Source organism: Saccopteryx leptura, chromosome 2 (genome assembly GCF_036850995.1).
Source record: "Saccopteryx leptura isolate mSacLep1 chromosome 2, mSacLep1_pri_phased_curated, whole genome shotgun sequence".
NCBI lineage: Eukaryota > Metazoa > Chordata > Mammalia > Chiroptera > Emballonuridae > Saccopteryx > Saccopteryx leptura.
This window is the reverse complement of record NC_089504.1, coordinates 7253308-7275949: the sequence shown is the minus strand read 5'-3', so window position 1 is coordinate 7275949 and position 22642 is coordinate 7253308. Positions and strand designations below refer to the sequence as shown.

At 52.1% G+C, this 22642-nt stretch overlaps 1 protein-coding gene across 5 annotated transcripts in view; it reads right to left on the bottom strand.

The window, feature by feature from the left end:
• The window catches only part of KYAT1 (kynurenine aminotransferase 1), a 28825-nt gene that overhangs the window by 1202 nt on the left and 4981 nt on the right, over window positions 1-22642 (bottom strand). Inside the window, exons 1-12 of one of the 5 annotated variants that reach the window (XM_066367013.1) lie at window positions 20216-20333; window positions 19942-19975; window positions 11756-11967; window positions 7063-7121; window positions 4749-4896; window positions 3927-4076; window positions 3760-3846; window positions 3427-3555; window positions 911-1031; window positions 522-598; window positions 305-394; window positions 26-212 (exon numbers count right to left, since the gene is read on the bottom strand). In XM_066367013.1, the coding sequence (XP_066223110.1) occupies window positions 26-212; window positions 305-394; window positions 522-598; window positions 911-1031; window positions 3427-3555; window positions 3760-3846; window positions 3927-4076; window positions 4749-4896; window positions 7063-7121; window positions 11756-11851 (1144 nt within the window). In that variant the 5' untranslated portion in view covers window positions 11852-11967; window positions 19942-19975; window positions 20216-20333. Of the gene's footprint in view, window positions 1-25; window positions 213-304; window positions 395-521; window positions 599-910; window positions 1032-3426; window positions 3556-3759; window positions 3847-3926; window positions 4077-4748; window positions 4897-7062; window positions 7122-11755; window positions 11968-18352; window positions 18427-19941; window positions 19976-20215; window positions 20349-22642 lie in introns of those variants that run through there. The other 4 variants (XM_066367015.1, XM_066367014.1, XM_066367017.1 and 1 more) reach the window with 4 other exon arrangements.

The window sequence follows — 22642 nt, the reverse complement described above, 5'->3', positions numbered from 1 at the left end:
TGCCCAGCCTGCCAGTCCCACGCACTGAAGTCCGAAATATCTGCGATGAAGAAGTAGCTGCCCTGCGGGACCACGGGCCTCAAGCCCACAGACTGGACACTTTGCATCATGTGGTCCCTGCAGAGCTGCATGGCCTGCGGCAACTGCACAAAGTAGCTGCTGGGCTGGCCGAGGTGCAGCTGCTCCCGCTCCAAGCTCTGGGCTACTGCAGCCTGCAGGGCGGGAGAGGCAGGCAAGTCAGGTAACCTGACCCTGCGGCCAGCCGGGCCCCCTCCCCGAGGCACGGCCCCCTGCCTCTCCTCACCTGGGCTTGTGTGGCGCAGTGATAGATCGAGTTCTGGTGCACGGTACGCAGGTGCTTCATGAGACTGTCCGGGCCCAGGACCCAGCCCACCTAGGTCAGACGCAGGTAGCCGGTGCGGCCTTTCAGGACCCAGCCAAAGGCTTCCTTAATCCTCAGGCCACCCTTCCTGCCAAGGGTCATAGGGGTCAGGGGTCATCCCCCGGCCTTGTCGACTCACCTTCCAGCCAGTGACGCTAAAGGTCTTGCCAGCGCTGCCAATGGTCAGGGTGCGTTCCCACATGCCAGGGAGGCTGGCTGCCGAAGGCCAAGAGAGCAGCTGTTGGAGATGGGGTGGAGGGGCAGGGGAGGGGTACTGCCAGGACCCCAGTGGGCGCTCTGATTCGTGCTAAGCTATTTTCAGGACTTATTCCAGATTGTCCTCGTGACAACCCTCGAGGCAGGCGCCATTGTGATCCCTGTACTCACTACTCCTAATCACATGACCCGGGTGGGTGGCTCCAGACCCTTCCATCCTCATCATCAGGCCTGCGCGGGCTTCCAGACTGGACTCAAGGCCCTGGCACAAATGTCCAGGGGAATGGGGGCCGCCTGGCCCACCGGGCTCACCGATGCTGATGTGCTGGTGCCCATCGAAGACCAGCCACTGGTAGACTTCGTCAGTGATGCATATGACGTCATGCTGCTGGCACAGGCTGGCCACCAGCTCCAGCTCTGCCTTGGAGAATACCTGCGAGGACCATCCCCAAACGAGAGGCCTGCTCAGAGAGGTGGAAGGATGTGGCCCAACCTAGCACTAAGGGCTTTTCTGCTCCATCCTGAATCCTCGCAACAATGAGCCTGTGAGGTTGGCTGGGCGATCACAGAAAAATACATATTTTGGTCTCTGTCTCCAGTTCCTGGCACAGAGCTCCTGAAACTGCTGCAAATGCCTAAATGATAAGAGTACCTGGAACACCTAGCCTGACCAGGCAGTAGCGCAGTGGACAGAGCATTGGTCTGGGATGCTGAGGACCTAGGTTCGAAACGCTGAGGTCGCCTGCTTCAGTGCGGGTTCACCAGCTTGAGCGTGGGGTCACTGGACATAACCCCATGGTTGCTGGCTTGATGCCCAAGGTTGCTGGCTTGAGCAAGGGGTCACTGGCTCGGCTGGAGCCCTCCCCACCCCACCCCCAGGTCAAGACACATATGAAAAAGCAATCAATGAATAACTAAGGTGCCGCAATGAATTTTTTTTGTTTGTTTGTATTTTTCTAAAGCTGGAAATGGAGAGAGACAGTCAGACAGACTCCCGCATGTGCCCGACCGGGATCCACCCGGCACGCCCACCAGGGGGCTACGCTCTGCCCACCAGGGGGCAATGCTCTGCCCCTCTGGGGCGTCGCTCTGTTGCAACCAGAGCCACTCTAGCGCCTGGGGCAGAGACCAAGGAGCCATCCCCAGCGCCCGGGCCATCCCTGCTCCAATGGAGCCTCGCTGCGGGAGGGGAAGAGAGAGACAGAGAGGAAGGACAGGGGGAGGGGTGGAGAAGCAGATGGGTACTTTTCCTGTGTGCCCTGGCCGGGAATCGAACCCGGGACTTCTGCATGCCAGGCCGACACTCTACCACTAAGCCAACCGGCCAGGGCCCCGCAATGAAGTTTTAATGCTTCTCATCTCTCTCCCTTCCCGTCTGTCTGTCCCTGTCTGCCACCTCCCACCTCTCTCTCTCTCTCTCTCTCTCTAAAAAAAAAAAAAAAAAAAAGTACTAGGAACACTTTTTGTATTTTTTTTTTCCACTTTTTGTTTTAATGGGCAACTCTGAGTGGGTTCCTGGATGGGGTTGGTCACCAAAAGGACCAAACTGTAATGAGAAGCTTACATTTTCAGCCCCTCTTTTCTAGAGGGGAAGAGCTGGAGTGGAGGCAATGACTGATGCTGCCTACATGATGAAGCCTCCATAAAATCCCAGCAGTGGCCCTGGCCGGTTGGCTCAGTGGTAGAGCATCGGCCTGGCGTGCAGAAGTCCCGGGTTCGATTCCCGGCCAGGGCACACAGGAGAAGCGCCCATCTGCTTCTCCACCCCTCCCCCTCTCCTTCCTCTCTGTCTCTCTCTTCCCCTCCCACAGCGAGGCTCCATTGGAGCAAAGATGGCCCGGGTGCTGGGGATGGCTCCTTGGCCTCTGCCCCAGGCGCTAGAGTGGCTCTGGTCGCAACAGAGCGACGCCCCGGAGGGGCAGAGCGTCGCCCCCTGGTGGGCGTGCCGGGTGGATCCTGGTCGGGCGCATGCGGGAGTCTGTCTGACTGTCTCTGCTCGTTTCCAGCTTCAGAAAAATACAAAGAAAATTAAAAAAAATAAAAAGTCTAACTAACTAACTAAAAAAAAAAAATCCCAGCAGTATGGGGTTCAGAGAGCTCCCAGGCTAATGAGCACACCCACCCCAACTCCATGGATGGAGTTGGGGGCCCTCCCGGTCCACGCCCTGTGCAGCTCCTCTGGCTGTCCACGGGACTCCTTCACCATGCCCTTGAACAGAGCAGTAAAGGTGCTTCCCTGAGTTCTGTGAGCTCCTCTAGCAAGTTCACTGAACCCGAGGAAGGGGCTGTGGGAAGCTCAGCTTCACAGCATGGGGGACAACTTGGACTTGAGACTGGCACCTGAAGTGGGTGGAGGCAGTCTTGTGGGACTGAGCCCTTAACCAGTAGGATTGGATCAGAATGAATTCGATGAGTTAAATTATGCAATATGCAGCTGGTGTCACAGAATTACTGGGTAGGTGAAACCCCCATATGTCTGGTGTCAGAGTGTTGTGAGGGTGGCAGTCGTCTGAGAAGGCACGAGACCGCAGGAGGAAGATGGAGCTTTCCTTCACACTGGGGTGTCATGTTCCCCTTTTACAGATGAGAAACACTCCGAGAGGGAAAGGCACAGCCTCAGGTCATGGGGCAGTAAGTGCGAGGTCCCCAGCATCCTCCACCACCAGGCTTCCGCCCCCCCCCCCCCCCGGGAGCTGCTGCCCCTGTCCCTGGGAGCCTCGTCCTCACGGCTCATCACAGGGGGCCGAGGCCCCAAGGCAGCAGAGCAGCAACAGAGTGGGGACCTGAACCCAGTCTGGGGGGTCCCCAGAAGGAGGTCTCTCAGGTACCTTTCCCAGGGGGTTGTTGGGTGTGTTGAGGATTAGGGCTTTGGTGCGAGATGTGAACTTGCTGGCCAGCTCCGTGGGGTCCAGCTGCCAGCTGCTGCTGGAATCCAGTTCCCCCTTCTGGGTGGGCGTCTGCAAGAGGAGGGGTAATACCTACTTACCTGATTCAAGGCTAGAGTTTGGACCCTCTTCTCCCCAGACATCTGCCCCTACCTTCTCCCCACCCTGGAGAAACTAGCCTCCTTCACTTCCTTCCTTCTTTCGCATCTCCTAGGGTCCAACGCAGCACACTCCCTGGACCCCTCTGCCCACCCACATCTCAGTCAGCATTCTCACCGGCTTCAGGGACACATACACAGGACGACCCCCTGCCATCAATGTCATGGGCTCGTAACAGTCAAAAAAAGGCTCGATGATGATGACCTGGTACAAAAGTCAGATGAGCTGGGTCAGTATCACCCTGACCCTTCACCCCGACCCAGTCCAAACCTTGACCCACTTACCTCGTCTCCTTCATCCACCAGGGCCTGGAAGGCTGTGAACAGGGCCCCGTAAGCACCCACTGTCACCAGCACGTTCTTGAGAGGGTCTATCTCCTGTCCCAGCAGCTTCCCAAAGAAACTTGCCAGGACCTTTGTCAGCGGCGGGTAACCCTGCGGGGCAGCAGGGTCAGCCGCCTGCCTAGGCCTGGGCCCACCATCTGGCTCAGCTGCCTCCAGGCAAGTCTAGCACCTTCCAGTGGCAGGCCCAGGCCTGGGCCAGTCGGCTCCTGCAGGGTGAGTTTTTTAATCTCTGACAACATTTGCTAAAAGACCTGTTCTGTGCCAGGCCCAGTGCCCAGGGCTGGGACATGAACCCAGTGTGGAGGGGTCCCCACCAGGAGGTCTCTGATGCGTACCAATGTTTAAGAACCACTGGACTACTCCAAGGGTTGGCAAATATTTACTCTGTGACACTTTACAGAAAGTTTGAATTCAGAGTCAAATCAAATCAATAGCTTGTCTTTCAGGGCTCAAGCTTAGCTGTCACATCCTCCAGGAAGCCTTCCCTGATCTCCCCTTCTTCCTGCCCCATTCTCCTCCATCACAGCATATCAACTGTCTTTGTTTTCTGGGATTTTTCCTTTCCTTTTTTCTTTTTTTTTGGCCTGCCTTTCCCCAGCCCCCGAGCTGTCTCAGGGCCTGAAACAGGACATACTGAACTAGGAACCGGTGAACACTGATCGATGTCTGGACTGAGCTCCTTGGGTTCTTGCCTCCCTCCCCCACGGCCTCTCAGAGGCCGGTTCCCAGGCCAGGAGGGGCTGGGACGGGCCGGAGACTCACAAATGCCTTGGTGTACTGGTTGAGCATGAAGTCCTCACTGACCGCATGCTGAAAGGCTTTCACAGCAAAGTCTGGGGGCGGGAAGTCGGGGAAACCTTGTCCCAAGTTCACAGCATTATAGTCGCTGGCCAATTTGGTGAACTCCAACCTGGACAACAAATGGAGACTCGGCACCAGCCCATCCCTCCACCCCAACCTGGACTGCCGCCTCCTTTCAGAGCTGGGTTAGCAAGGCACTGGGCTCGTTCTACAGACACTGGACAACTAGCCTCCGCCTTGGCTTGAAGATCTGTGTCAGGCTTATTACTGGCCCCACGCTTTTCCATTAGGTGGGTCGGGCACTGTGCCAACTGCACGTCTCAGCTCAGGGGCTTTGAAACTTTCAAACTTTTTGAGCATGATCCATAGTGAGGAATCATCTTCATTATCACAAAGCCTGTAGAGCACAAACATGGGATCACACTGTCCTGCTGTGATCCAGCTCCACTCCTGTCCTGTCCTGTGCCATCCTATCCTTTCCTACTCAGTTCTTCGGAAATACTCATTGAGCGACCCCCCCCCAATGTATTTCATGACCCATTCGTGCAACTTGTCAGCACCAGTTTGAAATGCTGGTTCATGTAAGCTTCCCAGGGTCTCTGAATCACAGCGGGGATGGAGAAGCTGACCTCCGGAGGCACCCGCCCAGTTAGTGCGTGGCAGAGCCTGCCCGTGACTCCACATCTGTCCGGAGCAAAGCTGCTGCTCTCAGCCGTCACCCTGGACACACCAGGCCCCCACCAGCCCTTCCATTTGCCATCTCTGGTCCTCGACAACCATTCTCCTAGGCCCGCCTGGTGGCTCCCTGTTCAGGGAAACTGGAGGAGGCTGGATGCGGTATGGGGCTCCAGGCTGGCTGGAGGCAGAGGAGTCGGCCTTGGCCTTGGCTGACTGAAATTTGCATGACAAACGTTTTCTCCCCAGAGCCCCGCAATGCACTTGAAGACGCGTGGAGCTGGTGAGGCTCAGACAGGCAGTGCCCTGTCCAGTCACACAGCAGCTAATGGCCGTGCTAAGGTGCAAAATCAGGGGGTGGATGCCCGTGGTGACTAGAACAGGGGAGCCAGGCTCAAACACCCTACAGAGACTGCCTGCCCTCTCAGTTGGGCCTGTCAGGTCCTGGTCCTCAGGCCACTACCCGTGGTCAGCAGGGACCTGGAGCCCTTCTTTGCCCTGACTCTTGGCCCTGATTTCTAACACTCTCCTCCCGTCCGGTGTAATCTTCCGAGGCCCGCTCCTGTTCTGCTCGGCCATTGAACGAGACTTAGTCTCCCCTCGTGGCCTCAGTCTTCCCTCTGAATCCTGGGCGCGTTGCTTTGGAGAGTCTGCCAGGTCTATGAGTCAGGAAGGAGCCTTGCCTCCTCTATGAGCCTGTCTCCTTGTCATTCCCTGTTCTGAGCTGCACTTTACCTTACCTGCAGAATGGGCCACCAGGCTGCCCAGCCTGCCTCACAGAGAGGACAGAGGGTGGCAGTCTAAGGATTGGGAACCTGGAGCCCCAGCCTAGACCCCGGCTAGACTCTACAGGGCGTTGGCCTTGGCACCCCCATCCCAAACCCCATGGAGCATGGAAGGAGCAGATGGAGGAGGAAGCTCTCAAAGCACAGTACTACTGTACATGAGGGGAGTTTGAAAGAAATAATTGTCCCATGTTTTGTATAAACAGCCGATTAATTTTTTTTCAAGTATAGAGGTGTTGCTATGTCCCAGGCCGATGTCGTGTGTGGGCCAGAGATCAGAAAACCTCACACATCTCCCTATTGCATCCATCCTGTCACCAGTGACAAGGGGCACATACTCTTTCATATTTCGAACAAGTCAGTGAAGAAAAGAAATTAACCTTGGCAAATGCCCAGTCAAGAGCCGCCTGTACCTTACCTTCTTAGCTCCGCTTGTCTGACTCTGTACTATGTGTGAAATGAAACAGCCTCGGAAAGCCCCCAGCCTGTGCCTGGTGATGGTTATTGTTATCATATAGTATTTTGTCTCATCCTCCCGAGGCCATTCCAGGGAAATACAACTATCTCCATTTTGCAGCTGGGGACCTGGAGCTCCAGGCGGGTGTCACTGGCCCCAGTATCACTGCCCAGTGAGGTGTAGCTGAGACTGGAACCCAAGCCTGCCATTTCAGATCTTGCCTCTCAGGGGCTGTGGCTGCAAATGTGACCCTCCTGGGTACCACTATGTTTCTGCAGACCCTGGGGCCACCAGCCCTGTCCCACCCCCCACATCCGAGGGGACACACGCGCCCCCTCCCTGGCCTAGCCCGGCTCACCATGGGTTGTGCTCGATCCCATCCAGCCTCCGAGCCCGCAGCATTTTGGCCATGGTGCCCTGGAAACAGAGCAAATGGAAGGAAGGTCAGAGGTGCTGCAGCCCGGGCCTCTAGAAAGACGGGCAGCTATCTGTCTCTGCAACACCCTGTCCGCACCCAGGGAGAAGGCGAAGATCAGGGCTCCCAGAGAGCAAGGTTCCAGCCTGTGCCCATCAGCACCCTCGCCCGCCTCTGTCAGACTGTGCCTGGCCCTTGCCCATTCCACGGGCCCCGACTTGCCACTTGCCTGGCTCCACGTGTCCCGAGACACAGCCCTGACACAGTCGGGCTGAAGTCTGACGTGGGACAGGGAGAGGGGGAGGAGCAGGTGGCAGGGGCGATGGGGAGCGGGGGAAGGATCCCGGCAGCAACGACAGCAGCAGCTCCAGTGTCCAGAGGACTAGCTAAGGCCTCCGTCCACTCCTCGGAACAGGCTGGCAGGGCCCACGTTACAGATGAGGAAATAGCATGGGGGCCCTGGCCAGTTGGCTCAGTGGTAGAGCGTCGGCCTGGCGTGCAGAAGTCCAGGGTTCGATTCCCGGCCAGGGCACACAGGAGAGGCGCCCATCTGCTTCTCCACCTCTCCCCCCCCTCCTTCCTCTCTATCTCTCTCTTCCCCTCCCGCAGCCAAGGCTCCATTGGAGCAAAGATGGCCCGGGCGCTGGGGATGGCTCCTTGGCCTCTGCCCCAGGCGCTAGAGTGGCTCTGGTCGCGACAGAGCGATGCCCAGGAGGGGGAGAGCATCGCCCCCTGGTGGGCGTGCCGGGTGGATCCCGGTCGGGCGCATGCGGGAGTCTGTCTGATTGCCTCCCCGTTTCCAGCTTCAGAAAAATACAAAAAAAAAAAAAAAGGAAACAGCATGGGGAGGGCTGCGTTCCAGGTCACACAACAAATACACCCAGACTCGGGCCTGCCCCAGATAAGGCCATGTTCTGACTTGCGTGGACTTGCTCAGTTGGGGGGGGGGGGCTCAGAGGCCCTCCTCCCGCTACTGCTTCCCTCCCCAGTGTTCCTTCCAGGACAGCTCCCCCTCAGCCACAGGTGTGGGGGCACTGGCCAGGCCCGAGGGCCATCAAACCTGGGTCGCAAGCCTGCCTTGGCTGGGTGACACTGGACAGGTGACTCAGCTCGTCCTGGCCTCAGTCTCCCCATCAGTGTGACAGGAGCACGGCTTCGTGGCCCCTCAGAGGTCTGGGGTCTCCTGGCTGGCAGGGGCAGCTCCAGGCCTCAAATGCTCTCCCCGGGCACGGGCACTAGTGCTGTGGCTAGGAGTGGGCCCTGCCTGCTCCTCACGGTCTGCTCTGTCCCCGCGGCTTCCCAACAGAGGGGCCATGGGAGTCTCCATCTGAAGATGAAGACGTGAGGCTGAGGTTCAAGAACCTGCTCAAGGTCAGAGGAGGAGCCAGACAGGCCCCTTGGTCATGGCAGCAGCAACAGCAGGGTTGCTAGCAATGGGCCCTGTCCCCAAGGGCCCCGAGGACTGTCTGTATATGGGCCAGGTTTTTCCACGGCCTGGGAGTCCTGCCAACATGAGCGATTCGAAGAGACCCCAGCATGGGGTCTGGCACTAGTGGGTGCTTTGCCAACATAGGCAGCCCTGTCCCTGAAACCTGTCACCAGGCCTGGCACTCAGTACACATCAAAATAGTTTAAAATGAGGATGATCTTGGCCCTAGCCAGGTGGCTCATCGGACAAAGCATTGTCCTGGGGCACTGAGGTCACGAGTTCGATCCCCAGTCAGGGAACATACGAGGAGCAATCAATGAGTACACAACAAAATGGAACAACTAAGTGGAACAATGAGGAACAATGGGTTGACTGATAAAATGCAATGAGGGTGATCCCTGCCAAGGAAAACCATGTTACCATCAACATGTTAGTTAGCAGTGATTCTCTTTGGTTGGCTGGTTGTTTAATAGATATTTCTTCTTCCTTATAATTTTCTTTATTTTCCAAGTTTTCTAAAATAAGTGTTTTTGAGGGGTTTTTTAATGATTAAAAAATGTGGGAGAAAAATCAAGTTTTAGAAGAATGTATATTGGCCCTGTCTAGTGGCTCAGTGGATAAATGTCGGCCTGACATGTTGACATCCTGGGTTCAATTCCCAGTCAGGGCACACAAGAAAACTGACCATCTGCTTCTCTGCTCCCCCCTTTCCTCCGCAGCCAGTGGCTCTATTTGGTTTGAGTGTCAGCCCTGGGTGCTGAGGTTAGCTTGGCTGACTTGAGCATTGGCCCCAGACAGGGGTTGCCAGGTGAGTCCCAATTGGGGCACATGCAGGAGTCTATACTACTAACTCCCTTCCTCTCACTTAAAAAAAAATTTTTCATCAATACGACATACTGCTTGACCAAGCGGTGGCACAGTTGATAGAGCATTGGACTGGGATGCAGGGAACTCAGGTCGAGACCCTGAGGTCGCCAGCTTGAGCGTAGGCTCATCTGGTTTGAGCAAAGCTCACCAGCTTGGACCCAAGGTCGCTGGCTCAAGCAAGGGGTTACTCGGTCTGCTGTAGCCCCACGGTCAAGGCACATATGAGAAAGCAATCAATGAACAATTAAGGTGTCGCAATGAAAAACTAATGATTGATGCTTCTCATCTCTCTCCATTCCTGTCTGTCTGTCCCTATCTATCCCTCTCTCTCTGTCTCTGTAAAAAAAAAAAAAACAGCCTGACCTGTGGTGCCGCAGTGGATCAAGCATCGACCTGGAACACTGAGGTCACCAGTTCAAAACCTGGGCTTGCCTGGTTAAGGCACATATGGGAGTTGATGCTTCCTGCTCCTCCCCCCTTCTCTCTCTCTCTCTCTCTTCTCTAAAATGAATAAATAAATAAAAATAATATTAAAAACACACAAAACCCCCCAACATACTGGTATCAGTAAAACAGGCTACAAAATAATATGTAAACTATCATTTCTTGTAAAAAACGTATCCTAGCATATATTTGTATATACAGTATATATATATTTTTTCTATGACCATATACAAATAGAAAAAAGTTTGTAAGGAAGTATATCAAAATGTTAACAAAGGTTCTCCGAATGGCAGCATTATAGGTGATCTAATTTCACGTGTGTCTTCTCTGTTTCCAAGTGTTTTTTTGTTTGTTTGTTTTGTATTTCTCTGAAGCTGGAAACGGGGAGAGACAGTCAGACTCCCGCATGCGCCCGCACCAGGGGGCGACGCTCTGCCTACCAGGGGGCGATGCTCTGCCCCTCCGGGGCGTTGCTCTGTTGCGACCAGAGCCACTCTAGCGCCTGGGGCAGAGGCCAAGGAGCCATCCCCAGCGCCTGGGCATCTTTGCTCCAATGGAGCCCCGGATGTGGGAGGGGAAGAGAGAGACAGAGAGGAAGGAGAGGGGGAGGGGTGGAGAAGCATACGGGCGCTTCTCCTGTGTGCCCTGGCCGGGAATCGAACCCGGGACTTCTGCACACCAGGCCGACGCTCTACCACTGAGCCAACCGGCCAGGGCCTGTTTCCAAGTTTTTTATATGGAGATCATACCATGTTCAATGGGTTCCGATATGTGCATTTTTTTACACTGCACTTTCTCTAAATTTGGATGTCTTACATCTACAGTTCGAGTTCAATCGGCATTTTCCCCTTTACTAGTCCAAACAATAACGAATCTCACAGTTGAGGGCATCATTTTGAACTGGAGATGCATCATATTAAAAAAGTGAATCTGATTTGATCCCGGGCTTCGGCACACAAAAAAGAAACAAAATGTGAATCTGGAGCAGTGGGGGGCGAGAGAAGTTGGAGTGGGGTAAATATGAGGAGGGTTGAGTGGGAAAGAGTCATGGGGTACAGGACACAGAGAGGAACAAGGAGATGAACAAATTTAGAAAGGAGATAAAGGCCCTGGCCGGTTGGCTCAGTGGTAGAGCGTCAGCTTGGCGTGCAGAAGTCCTGGGTTCGATTCCCGGCCAGGGCACACAGGAGAAGCGCCCATCTGCTTCTCCACCCCTCCCCCTCTCCTTCCTCTCTGTCTCTCTCTTCCCCTCCCGCAGCTGAGGCTCCATTGGAGCAACGATAGCCCGGGCGCTGGGGATGGCTCCTTGGCCTCTGCCCCAGGCGCTAGAGTGGCTCTGGTCGCAACAGAGCGACACCCCGGAGGAGCAGAGCATCGCCTCCTGGTGGGCAGAGCGTCGCCCCCTGGTGGGCGTGCCGGGTGGACCCCAGTCAGGCACATGCGGGAGTCTGTCTGACTGTCTCTCCCCCCCCCCCCGTTTCTAGCTTCAGAAAAATACGAAAAAAAAAAAATTAAATAAATAAAAAAGAAAGGAGATAAAAATAATGGGGGAACCGCAGAAACGTAGGGTGCTGAAAGGAGTAACCTGGGTAAGTGAGGCAGCAGCCTGTTCTTGGACTTATGCATAATGTATTCATCAGTGAGCGTGACTGAACCCTGCCTGTGTACCAAGCATGGGCTGGGCAGAGAGGGGGGTGGGAAGGCAGCGCTACCAAACCACCATGCAGATGCAGAGCTACACATTCTAGATTAGAGGCAAGGGCGAGGGAGGGACCCACATTCAGGGTGCAGTCAGGGAAGGCTTCCTGAAAGAGGCTCATGCGCAGGTTTGAAGCCAGGACCAAGCCAGATCCCAGGGACCCTGGGTATTGCAGGCAGGCGGCACAGTGCACTTACAGTCTGGTGCAAGCACCGACTCAGTGAAGCTCCAGCCTTCGTTCTCTGGAGGGGCCCCACCAGGTGCAAACAGGTGGCTGCTGAATTCCTGAACATGCCTCCTAGAGCCTTGGGCACTGACGACTTCTCCTCTGGGGGCAGAGAAGAAGGGAGCAGACACCCTGGCCAGAAAACGGCTCTGAGCCCAGGACTTCAGCGCCACACACACGGTTCTAGTAACAATAACAGCAATCAGGGCTCATACTGATGGAGGCCACCAGGCTTACGTGCTTTGCTGCAGGCTTATCCTGCAGTCCTCAAACCACCCTGTGACCCCTTCCCCACCCCAGCGACCCATGACCATTTAAAAATGTAAGTCACCTCTAACGGAAGAAAACTGGTCCAGATGAAGATCGTGAGTAGCCCCTACCATCAGAGTCAACCCTCCATTACGTTCTGACTCGGGAAGCACACATACTACCTGCATACCATTCTTGTGCTAAAACCAAATCTAAACCAAGTAAGGCCTCTGGGCCACTAAAATACAGGGATCAGGAGAACATGTCCAATGAGCACAGAGATGCAACCAACGGGTTCAGACTGATGGGACCTCTACAGAGCAAATGAGCCTGTTTCTTCAACAAATTAAATACAAGGGGAATAAAAGTCTGGGGCATTAGAAATTAAAAGAGACTTAACAGACATAAATTCAAAAGGTGAATGTCTTGCCCTGCCAGGTGGCTTGATTTATTAGAGCATCGTCCCGATATACCAAGGTTGCGGGTTAGGGCACGTTTAAGAATCAACCAACGAATGCATAAATAAGTGGAACAACAAATCCATGTTTCTCTCTCTCCCACTTCCTCTCTCTCTCTCTCTCTCTCTCTCTCTCTAAAATCAATTAATAACCTGGCCTGTGGTGGCGCAGTGGATAAAGCATCTGGCCTGGAATGCTGAGGTTGCCGGTTGGAAGCCTTGGGCTTGCCTGAAAAGGCAGATATGGAAGCGACTGCTATGAGTTGATGTTTCCCCTTCTCCTTATCCCCCTTTTCTCTCTGTCTCTCTCCTCTCTCTAAAAATCAATAAATAAAATCTTTAAAAAAAATAAATAGAATCAATTAATAAAAAAAATTTAGAAGGTGAATGAATGCCTTGAAGAAGAAGAACGACATTGGAGGACTCATTGCACATACTTACTGAAAAAGCTACAAGAACCAAGAAAGTGTGGTGCTGGCACAGGGATGGACATAAACCAATGGGATAAAACTGGGGGCCCAGAAATAAACACTCACCTTCACGGTCAGTTGCTATTTGACAGGGGTGCCATGGAAATTCAATGAGAAAGGAATTGCCTTTTCCACAAGCCGTGCCGGGACAACTGGGTAGCCATGTGCTCAAGTGTACGTTACCTCACATCCTACACAAAAATTAACCCAAATTGAATCAGAGATCTAAATGTAAGAGCTAAAATTATAGAGCTTCTAGAAGAAAACAGAAGCAGCCTGGCCTGTGGTGGCGCAGTGGATAAAGCGTCACCTGGAATGCTGAGGTTGCCGGTTCAAAACCCGGTCAAGGCACATATGGGAAACAACTATAAATTGGTGCTTCCCACTCCTCTCCCCCACCTCTTCTCTCTCTCTCTCTCTCTCTCTCTCTCTCTCTCTCTCAAATAAATAGCCTGACCTGGGGTGGCGCAGTGGATAAAGTGTCGACCTGGAAATACTGAGGTCGCTGGTTCGAAACCCTGGGCTTGCCTGGTCAAGGCACATAGGGGAGTTGATGCTTCTAGCTCCCCCCCCCTTCTCTTTCTCTGTCTCTCTCTCTCCTCTCTAAAATAAATAAATAAATAAATAAATAAAATCTTTAAAAAAAGAAAGAAAACAGGAAGGAGTAAGTCTTTGTGATCTTGAGTTAGAAGATAATCTCTTATATCCAACACCAAAAGTACAAGCAACACAGAAAGAAGAGATAAATTGGATGTCGCAATTAAAAACTTTTGTGCCTCAAAGGATACCATCGAGAAAGTGAAAAGACAACCCATGGTGTGGGAGAAAATATTTGCAAGTCATAAATTTGAACTTCTTCAAAGATATAGGAACGGCTAATAAGCACATAAAAATATGCTCAACATCATTCGTCATTAGGGAAATGTCACATTAAGACACCGCCACACACCCTCTAGGATGGCTGCTATAACAGAGAAGATGAATAATTAAGAGATTAAGAGTGTTTTGAAGGTGCTGAGCTAACAGAATGCTTGTATACCTGCTTCTAGGAGTAGAGAATGAAAAACACTCTAGAAGTTCCTCAAAACATGAACACAGCCCTGGCCGGTTGACTCAGTGGTAGAGCGTCGGCCTGGCGTGCGGGGGACCCGGGTTCGATTCCTGGCCAGGGCACATAGGAGAAGCGCCCATTTGCTTCTCTACCCCCCTCCCCTCCTTCCTCTCTGTCTCTCTCTTCCCCTCCCGCAGCCAAGGCTCCATTGGAGCAAAGATGGCCCGTGCGCTGGGGATGGCTCCTTGGCCTCTGCCACAGGCGCTAGAGTAGCTCTGGTCGCAGCAGAGCGACGCCCCAGAGGGGCAGAGCATCGCCCCCTGGTGGGCGTGCCAGGTGGATCCCGGTCGGGCGCATGCGGGAGTCTGTCTGACTGTCTCTCCCCGTTTCCAGCTTCAGAAAAATACAAAAAAAAAAAAGTGAACACAGAGCTCCCATTGGAGTCAGCAATCCCTATCCTACATATCTGCCCAAGAGAAAGAAAAACACATCAAAAAACAAAACGTGTCCACACAAAAACCTGCACATGACTATCTGAAAGCAGCATTATTCACAATGGCCAGAAAAAGTGGACACAACCTAAATGCTCATCAACTGATGGACATCAATAGATGAATAAAATGTGGTAAATCAGTATCAATCAACCATAAGAGGGAATGGTGTACACGCTACAACACAGATAGGCCTTGAAACATTGTGCTAAGTGAGAGAAGCCAGTCACAAGAGTACAAATGATATGATTCCATTTATGTGAAACACACAAAGGTGTAGAGACAGAGAGAGGCTCAGTGGCGGTGGGAATGAGGAATGACTGCTAATGGGTCTGGGGTATCTTTTTGGCCCAATGAAAACGTTTTAAAATTAGTTTGTGGTCATAATTGCGCAAGTGTGAATATCACTGAAAACCACCGAGCAGTACACTTTAAATGGCTGGATTATATGGTGCATGCATTATTATAGCTCAATAAAGCTGTTTTTAAAAATTGCTATGGTTAAAAAAAAAAAAAGGCAGTGCTCTTGTGGTGGCCTTATGAATGTGTCTCTCTGGTGCCAGGGGCCTGAGGGGACAGCTGTGCCCTCAGGCTGAGGCTAAGCCTCCACGCTGCTCCCAGCCAGTGGCTGAAGGACAGCGAGGCCGGCTGTGGCTGAGAGACACACTCTCAAGGACTCCAGCTGGCTTTGCTGAACTTCTGAGAACTGCACTGCAGGCAGACGTTCCCTTCCAGCCTTCTTTCCTCTTTCCACCAAGGGTGTCAGGCCCAAGCCCTGGAAAAGAAGTTGCGTTTAGGGTCAGGGGCCTGCTCTAGAGGGCGCTGTGAGCACCTGCTCAGCCCCGGAGAAGGCGGCCTTGATGCTGGGTCCAGGAGGGGAGAGCAGGTCAGGTGGACAGAACGGTACAAAGGCCCTGGAGTGGGAGGGAGCGGGGAAGATTCCAGGAACTAAGCAGTTACTCTGGCTGGAGTTCACTCTATCATTTCTCAGAACCGAGTCAGTTCCCGGGGATGTCCCTGTGGCTACGCCTCAGAGCTTGGAGCAGCAAAGGGTAGTGCGATTGTTACCTAAGGAGGGACATTCCACGGTGTGTCATGTCAGAAGGTGGTGTTGGGATGCTTGAGCCTCACTCAGCCAGGGGACTCGAAGCCCAAGGCCAGGTCTGAGCCCAGTGCTGGCCACAGTCAGTGCCCTGTGCCCGCTGCATGGGGGACCAACTGGCCTGCTTGCCCAGAAGAGGGCTTCCTCGAGATATGGGATTTACAGTACTAAAAAAGGGACCAGCCTGACCAGATGGTGGTGCAGTGGATAGAGCAACGGACTGGGATGCAGTGGACCCAGGTTCAAAACCCCGAGGTCGCCATGCTTGAGCACAGGCTCATCTGGTTTGAGCAAGGCTCACCAGCTTGAGCCCAAGGTCGCTGGCTCAAGCAAGGGGTCACTCGGTCTGCTGTTGCCCACGGTCAAGGCACATATGAGAAAATCAATCAATGAACAACTAAGGTGACGCAACGAAGAATTGATGCTTCTCATCTCTCTCCCTTCTGGTCTGTCTCCATCTGTTCCTCTCTGTCTCTCTTTGTATCTGTCACAAAAAAACAAAACAAAACAAAACACAGGGACCATGCTGGACAAACAGGGGTGGCTGGCTCCCTTAGGCTAGGAGAATGCAGGGGTCGCTGCTCCTGTCCTGGGTCTGATGTCCTGCTGACTCCTTCAGAAATACTCAATCCGACAAGGACTCGCCTCTGCTGCCTCCTAAACCCCTGGTTCAAAAGCTGCAGATGCCCAGTAGGCCGACCCTCTCTGACACCCTCACCCACTTCACTCCACGTCTACCCATTCTGCCCTTTCTCCAAAGCAACTGTACCTCCTCTGTCCTCAGTCACACCTTTATCATCTCGCTGGGTTGCAGGGGTAGGAGTAACGTGAGCACACTCAGCTCTAATTTACCCTCACTTTGCAGCAGGCACTGACGTCAAGGACTGTACATACATCATCGGATCCTCTCAACATCCCCAGAATGCGGGTGCTATTCTCACCCATGTTAGTGAGCAAGGACACTGGTAAAAACGATAAAATAACTGATCCTCACATTGAGCTCCTAGAGGTCAGAGGAGGGTCTGCACCACCCAGTGCCCGCACAAGGCAGACACACACTCACCTGGACAAGATCCCAGCTCGTGGCCCTCCCCCCTCCTCTGCCACAACCTCAGCCTCTCACGCTCTTTGGGCACTGCCAGCTCTTGGGGCCACAGAAGACAAGGATGGCCTAAGGATGTGCTTGACCAGTCTCACTGCCCCGAGACAGGGTGGGAACCAGGGTCGGGCTTTTGCTGCCGGAGACTGCCAGGGCAGGGGTGGTGTGTGTACCCAGGTCAGTCTGTGCACACAGCAGTGAGCATTACACTGAACTTTTGGCACCCCGCCCCCCAGGACCAGATCTAAGCAGACCCGGGGGGGTCGGTGATTAGGACACAGCCTTTGGTGTTGAGCAGACATTGGCTATCTGATCAGAGGCAAGTCACTTCACCTCTTCAAATGTCAGTCCCCCCCCATCTATAGAAGAAAGAGAAATAATATAATCCATGGAAAGCATTTCACTTAGTGCCTGGCACAGAAAGGTACCCAGGAAACAACTGATATTAATAATAGAGTGGGCACTTTCTGAGTACTCATTGAATTAATGTAACACAGCACGTGGGGCTAGACGTGTGTGAACACACTCATGCTTGCAGGCAGCACTGATTTCTCCACCAGATTTTCTCAGAAGGCATAGTGCCAAGGGCCCACCATACTTAGAGGCGCCCATAAAAATGTTTTAATCTTAACTTACTTTAAAATAAGAAAAAAGAGAGAATATAATAATAATAATGAATATATAATAATGAATTCAGCCTGAATGAATTTATATACCAACACAGTTGTAAAATATAATTTTTTACCTATTTTTTAATGGAGAAAGGGGCCCAAGAAAGTCTTTTTTTTTTTTTAGAGAGAGAGACAGGGAGGGAAAGAGATAATCATCAACTTGTAGTTGTGGCACTTTAGTTGTTCACTGATTGCTTCTCACACGTGCCTTGACAAGGAGACTGATTGCTTAAGTCAAGCCATTGAGTGACCCCTTGCACAAGCCAGCGACCTTTGGGCTCAAGCCAAAAGGTCTTCGGGCTTAAAGTCTTCGGGCTTTAAGCCAGCGACCATGGGATCATGTCTATGATCCTACACTCAAGCCAGATGAGTCCGTGCTCAAGCCAGCAAACTTGGGGTTTCGAATCTAGGACCTCAACATCCCAGGCTGACACTATCCACTCTGCCGCCACTGGTCAGGTCCAAGACCTTGACCATGGGTACCACGTGTTGTTGTGACTTCATGTGCAAATATGAGCGTTTGCACTTGGGCATGTGCAAACATCTGTCTGTGAATATGCGGGTGTAGTGGGGGCAGTTTCCAGGAATTTGAAGGGGAGGAAAAAACCATTGGGATTCCCAGCAAAGGGCAGGAAGGGCATAGGTGGCCACGTGGGCTGCCCTCCTCCAGCAATACCGCCAGATCCTTGACTCTGGCATTAATAGGCAAGGACTTGTTTTTGTGGGCTGTAGTTCCTGAAACTGCCAGCAGGGGGCAGGCAGAGAAAGCCACCCTTGGGCTAGTTCGCCCGAGTGTGCTGGTCCAGACCCACCTTGAAGCAGGACAGCTGGCCTCTCAGTCCAGCGTTCTCCCACTGACTGGGGCTGAACCAGGGACCCTCATTCTTTGGCACCTGGGAGCTCTCACCTGGGATTCACTCAACTCATTCAGAGGCACCTGGGGAACATGGCGGGCAGCCTTTCCGAGGCCACACCTACCTCCAACTCCTGGTGCCTCAGTCCCAGTCTTCCAAGAAGCAGGTCTTCCCTGGCCAAGTTCTCTACAGCCCTGCGGTCTGTTCTAAGTAACGACAATGGCCTTTTACTTACTGTACACTTTTTCTGCGCCAGGCAGCCTGCCATGCACCTTACAGGTAAGTCTCGTCACTTTTTAAAAAACTTTATTTATTGATTTGAGAGAGAAAGGAAGGGAGACAAATAGAAACATTGCCGGGGATTGAACCGGCAACCTCTGTGCATTGGGATGATGCTCTGACCAACCGAGCTATCTGGCCAGCGTTCCATCTCTTTTAATCCTACAGAAAGGTTCCATCAGAGGGCTAAGTCACACACCCAAGGCCACAGCTAGCAAATAGCAGAGTTGGAATCTGAACTTACGACTGACCTCAAAGCCTGTACTCAATGCCACCATGGGACAAGGGGAAGCTCTAAGCGGTGACATGACAGCTCCATGGGCCACTGACTCCCACTTCCAGAAAGAGCCAGAGAAGCACAGACTGATGGGGGCTCAATGGGAAACGAGAGGATCTGGTCCAGTCACTAACATCTTATGGATAGTGGTACTGATGACAGGGAGGAAAACCGATTCCACTGGGACCGGGTCACCTCAGTCACAATCCTGGCACTCTTCTCATCCCGGCAGGCTGGCTCTCCCAACGGCCATTTTGAACCTGGCACAGAGTAAGCTGCTCAATAAACTATTGTTGAATGAATGAGAGAATGAACATGTCACTCCCACCAGTCTGTGAACTCCATTAGAATAAGGAGTCTCCTCTCCATCTTTTTGTCATCAACACCTGGCTCAGGGCCTGCCGCATAGTAGGTGTACACCTCTACATCACTTTGGCAAATATTTACTAAGCTTCCTTTAGGTGCTAGGCACTGTGCTAGCCACCGGGTAGGCAAGGATAAATAGGACACACCACCACCCTTTCCTTCGAGGCGTGCACAATCTAAGGAGATAAGCAAGTATCCAGGCCATCTTAGTCCTTAACAAATAAGAGATTTGTACAAATCATGAGACCAAATCTCAATAGGGTTAAAAAAGTACACAAAAGATATAAATTCACACAAAAAGAAAATAATCAATTTGAAAAGATGTTGAACCTTATTATGATTTTACCCACACAATGGAATATTGGGAAGCCATGAAAAGAAATGAGACTGCCCCTAGCATGAAGAGATATTCAAGTTACATAAAAAATGCATGTTGATTTCAAAACTTACTACAAAGCTAGTTATCAAAACAGTATGGCACTGGCATAAGGCTAGACATATAGACTAATGGAATAAAATTGAGAACCTAGAAATAAACCCAGACACCTCTGGCCAATTGATTTTTCATGAGGGTGCCAAGACCATTCAAAGAAGGAAAAAATTAACCTCTTCAACAAATGGTGCCCGGACAACTGGAAGCCATTTGCAAAAGAATGAAGTTAGACCTCTATACCTCAATCCATCTCCAAAAAGTAACTCAAAACAAATCAATGGCCTTGATTACATTCTCGATAATGTCCTTTGATGCACAAAAGTTTTTAGTTTTTATGAAGTCCAAACACTGAATTTACCTTATGACTTCGCCATTCCACTCCTAGGGATATACTGAAAAGAAATGAAAACATAGGTTCACACAGAAACTTGCACACAAATGTTAATAGCAGCGTCATTCATAATAGTGAAAAGGTAAAAGTAACTCAGATGTCCTTCAGTAGATGAATGAGCGAACTGTAGGACAGCCATACGATGCAATGTTTATTCAGCCATAAAGAGCGACATGCTCCCATCCATGCTGAACTTCAAAAACAGACTCCAGACACAAAAGGTCACGAATTGTGTGATTACCTTCCTAGGACACATTCGGAAGAGGCGATTCCATAGAGTCGGACAGCAGATTAGCAGCTATAAGGCAATGGAAGGGAGGACTGGGGGATGCTTATTTAACAAGTATGGGTTGTTTTTCTGGGGTAACGAAAGAGTTTTGAAACTAGAGAGGTGGTTGCACAACCCTGTGAATACACTAGAATGCCACTGATTTGTACACTTTATTCTTTGGGCCAGGACCACTGTCGTCACCGATGTTGATAGATCTGCCTGCACCACGTTTCTCTGGCCGAGAATTTCTGGAACAGGGAATAGCTCAGTGCCCACGTTCCAACAGGAGTCGGCTATTTATTTTAGCCCTCTTTTCACGTAGGAGTCACATTTCCCTCTGGGTTACCACCCTGCCTTTCTTTGGGGCACATTCATCTTTGGTGGCCAATGCCCCTCCGTGGATGATCTCTTTCTGTAGAATATCCACCTGGGTTTTATCTCTGGGAGACAGGTGGCAATGCAGCCACATGCTTTGCCATCTGGACACAAGCTGAATGACAGGCATGGTGACCAATCAATGACAGGCTTTGAAAGAAGTGACGTGATCAGTCACCAAATCATTAAGCACATCTGTGCCATGGCAATTTGTGGACCAAAGAACAAGCAGCATAATTCACACTTCATGCAACTACTCATGGTTAGTAGAACATGGCAGCTGAAATTCAAGCCAAGTTGTTGAGGGTCTGGTGTCATTTGATGCAAAAAAAAAAAAAAGATAATAATAACTTTTTAATTAAAAATTAAAGTTCAGGAAAAAAAAAAAATTAAAGTTCAAATTTATTTTAAATGGTGGTGCCTGAAACTTGCCTACATCAGAACTGTGCAGAGCAAGGGCTGCTTGATGACGTATACATCTGTGCATAAGGAGGTGTTCGGGACACCACTACATTACTATCCATGACATTCTGTGGGGCTGGAGTCATATAAACTTCTATACAGTTTGATTTTTTATTTATTTTTTTAACAAGGCTCTGAAGATCTGGAAACGAAATTAGGCCGAAGCCATTTACTAGTGTGACTTTTGGCAAATTACAAACTCTATCAGAGACTAATTTTTTGTTGTTGTTGTTGTTTTTATTTATTTTTATTTTAATTTTTTTTGTATTTTTCTGAAGTTGGAAACGGGGAGGCAGTCAGACAGATTCCTGCATGCACCCGACCAGGATCCACCTGGCATGCCCACCAGGGGGCGATGCTCTACCCATCTGGGGCGTTGCTCTGTTGCAACCAGAGCCACTCTAGTGCCTGAGGCAGAGGCCATAGAGCCATCCCCAGCGCCCGGGCCAACTTTGCTCTAGTGGAGCCTTGGCTGCAGGAGGGGAAGAGAGAGACAGAGAGAAAGGAGAGGGGGAGGGGTGGAGAAGCAGATGGGCGCTTCTCCTGTGTACCCTGGCCGGGAATTGAACCTGGGACTCCTGCATGCCAGGCCGACGCTCTACCACTGAGCCAACCGGCCAGGGCCAGAGACTAATTTCTGAAATGAGAATAATGATAGTACCTGCGTCACAGGGTTGTAGCAAGAAGTCAACAAGATCACATATGAAATCACTCAGCGTGGTGCCCAGCAGTCACTGTTCCACAAATGTCATCATCATTATTACTACTTCAACAACAGTCTGTGGAGAAGTGCGACAATGCAGGTGGCTCAGGAGGCCAAGCTGCCTGGACGGCGACAAGTGACCCTCAGGACCCCTTCTCAGTCAGCTTCCCAGGCATCTGAGAGCCCAGGTGTCCTTGCTGCCAGGCCACAGGGACTGGTGGCCAGCGGCCAGTGTCCTCCCCCAGCACATGCCTCTAGCAGCCTGAGCAGGTGTCCACCTTCTTGGCCAGAAGGCACCAGGCCTGCTGACCAACAGGAGAATGACCCCTAGGGAAACGCCTCAGTGATCGATGCGCTGATGTGAGCTGCCCTCCCCTCAGACGGGCCTTGCCCACGGCCTGCATGGACACCAGACACAGTGTATGAGCCGCCCTGCCCTCAGACGGGCCTTGCCCAGCGCCTGCATGGACACCAGACACAGTGTATGAGCCGCCCTGCCCTCAGACGGGCCTTGCCCAGCGCCTGCATGGACACCAGACACAGTGTATGAGCCGCCCTCCCCTCAGACGGGCCTTGCCCAGCGCCTGCATGGACACCAGACACAGTGTATGAGCCGCCCTGCCCTCAGACGGGCCTTGCCCAGCGGCTGCATGGACACCAGACAGTGCAAAGGCTTCTCAGCCTCGCCTCTGGGTGAGCAGCCCTCCCCTCAGACGGGCCTTGCCCAGCGCCTGCATGGACACCAGACACAGTGCAAAGGCTTCTCAGCCTCGCCTCTGGGGCAGGCCTGAATCCAGACTTTGCAGTTTCCATGTTCTCTCCTCTTCCAAATACATAATTTTTTTGCTTTTGAATAG